Below are 1,488 nucleotides of genomic sequence, written 5' to 3'. Positions count from 1 at the left end.
CTCATGTTTCTTATCTGTTGATATTAAGTCATGAAGACCGGACATTTTAGGCATTTCTTTTTAAATATTGTTTTAAGGCCTACTTATGTACATATGGTATGCAACATGTGCAGAGCTAGTTAGCTGTTGATGGACCCTGAGTGCAAGAAACCCATGTGCAGTAGAATGCCTTTCATTGATGCGCACTCAGTTGCGGTAGTGTGGTTTACGCATATGTGAACTAACAGAATGCAGTGCCACTGCGAGTAAGTCTAAGGGGTCAGGCCGTTCATTACATGGCCGTAAATTAAACATAGATATAATACCCCCTTGGTCATTTTCGTTATTTTTTCTCTGTTCTTTTTTTCAGCGTTTCTCTCAAGTTAAAAAGGACACCTTTTTTGTTTTGGTTGCCAAAAAAGGGGGCGAGGCCGGAGAAATGCTATTTCGGGGGGGGGGGGGGTAGCTAAAGTAGAGATACGCTTTCATTTTAATTTGTTTCTTTTATTAAAAAAAAATATCACTCGGTATTTTTTCAAAACTAATCATCTGAGTTAATACATTTTCTTTCAATATCTAAATGATATCTAATATTAAAAATCACCTTTGATTTATGTATTATCGCGTTTTTTCGGGGGTTGGAATATTTATGTTTTCACGACATGCATGAAAGGTGTGAAGAATAATCTTATCCCAAAATTATCCGTCTTTTCTATTTACATTTTTATTCAGATAACCAAATGTTGTCTGTCTTCTGAGATGACTTCTAGAATGTGGCCATGTCTCAGATCTTTCACCTCACTGAAATATCTTGCCATCTCAGACTCATCTCTCAGTTTCGCTCCATCACCTCCTGAGCTACCATCGGTCACAAAACTATCAGTCAAGGGATTGACGTCCCAGTGCTTTGAAAGTCTGATCTCATCGCTTCCTGGTTTGGAAGATATCATTCTCACGATGGATTATGCGGAGGGAGACATTGCTCGTTACACCACTGTTCTTCGTCGGACAGCAGGGCAGAAACTCAAATACATATGTCTATATGGTCCGTCATCACGTTCACCAGAGGAGAGCCGTGTATCGAGAGAGACAATGAGAGGACTGGGTCTGTTCATCAAAGAACATACACAGAACCTGCAGGAGCTCTTTCTGCATATGGTGAAGTGTACAGACGACGATGACTTAGTTTACCTAATGGAGTGCTGCAGACGTGTAAAGACGATGGAAAACGTTTGGTAAGTTCTTGCTTATTACAAATATTTTGTTGATATAATTTAAATATCAATCCAATGCGGTGGTTCAATTTTTACAGTGTTCATATTATGTATAATATTTTCTGTAAATATTTGGATACAACCAAAAAAGAAACGGTTCCATTCTTTTTAGCCATTGATAGTGTCAGGTGCTCTTAGAATTGCCATGAATATGTCAGGTCCTCAAATACATTTTTGTACTTCAATTAAAATTGGTATAATGACATTACCCTGTCATTAAATGTTACTGTTAGAT

The 1,488-nt window shown here is 37.9% G+C and overlaps 1 protein-coding gene across 1 annotated transcript; it reads left to right on the top strand.

Moving 5' to 3' along the window:
• Nucleotides 1-711: 711 nt before the first annotated feature.
• LOC121416607 lies at nt 712-1,218 on the top strand. Its single transcript, XM_041610097.1, has one exon. The coding sequence runs from the start codon at nt 739-741 to the stop codon at nt 1,216-1,218; it is 480 nt and encodes a 159-aa protein (XP_041466031.1). The 5' UTR covers nt 712-738.
• Nucleotides 1,219-1,488: the final 270 nt, after the last annotated feature.

This window comes from Lytechinus variegatus, chromosome 6 (genome assembly GCF_018143015.1).
Source record: "Lytechinus variegatus isolate NC3 chromosome 6, Lvar_3.0, whole genome shotgun sequence".
Taxonomy (NCBI): Eukaryota; Metazoa; Echinodermata; class Echinoidea; order Temnopleuroida; family Toxopneustidae; genus Lytechinus; species Lytechinus variegatus.
This window is presented reverse-complemented; position numbering and strand designations above follow the sequence as displayed.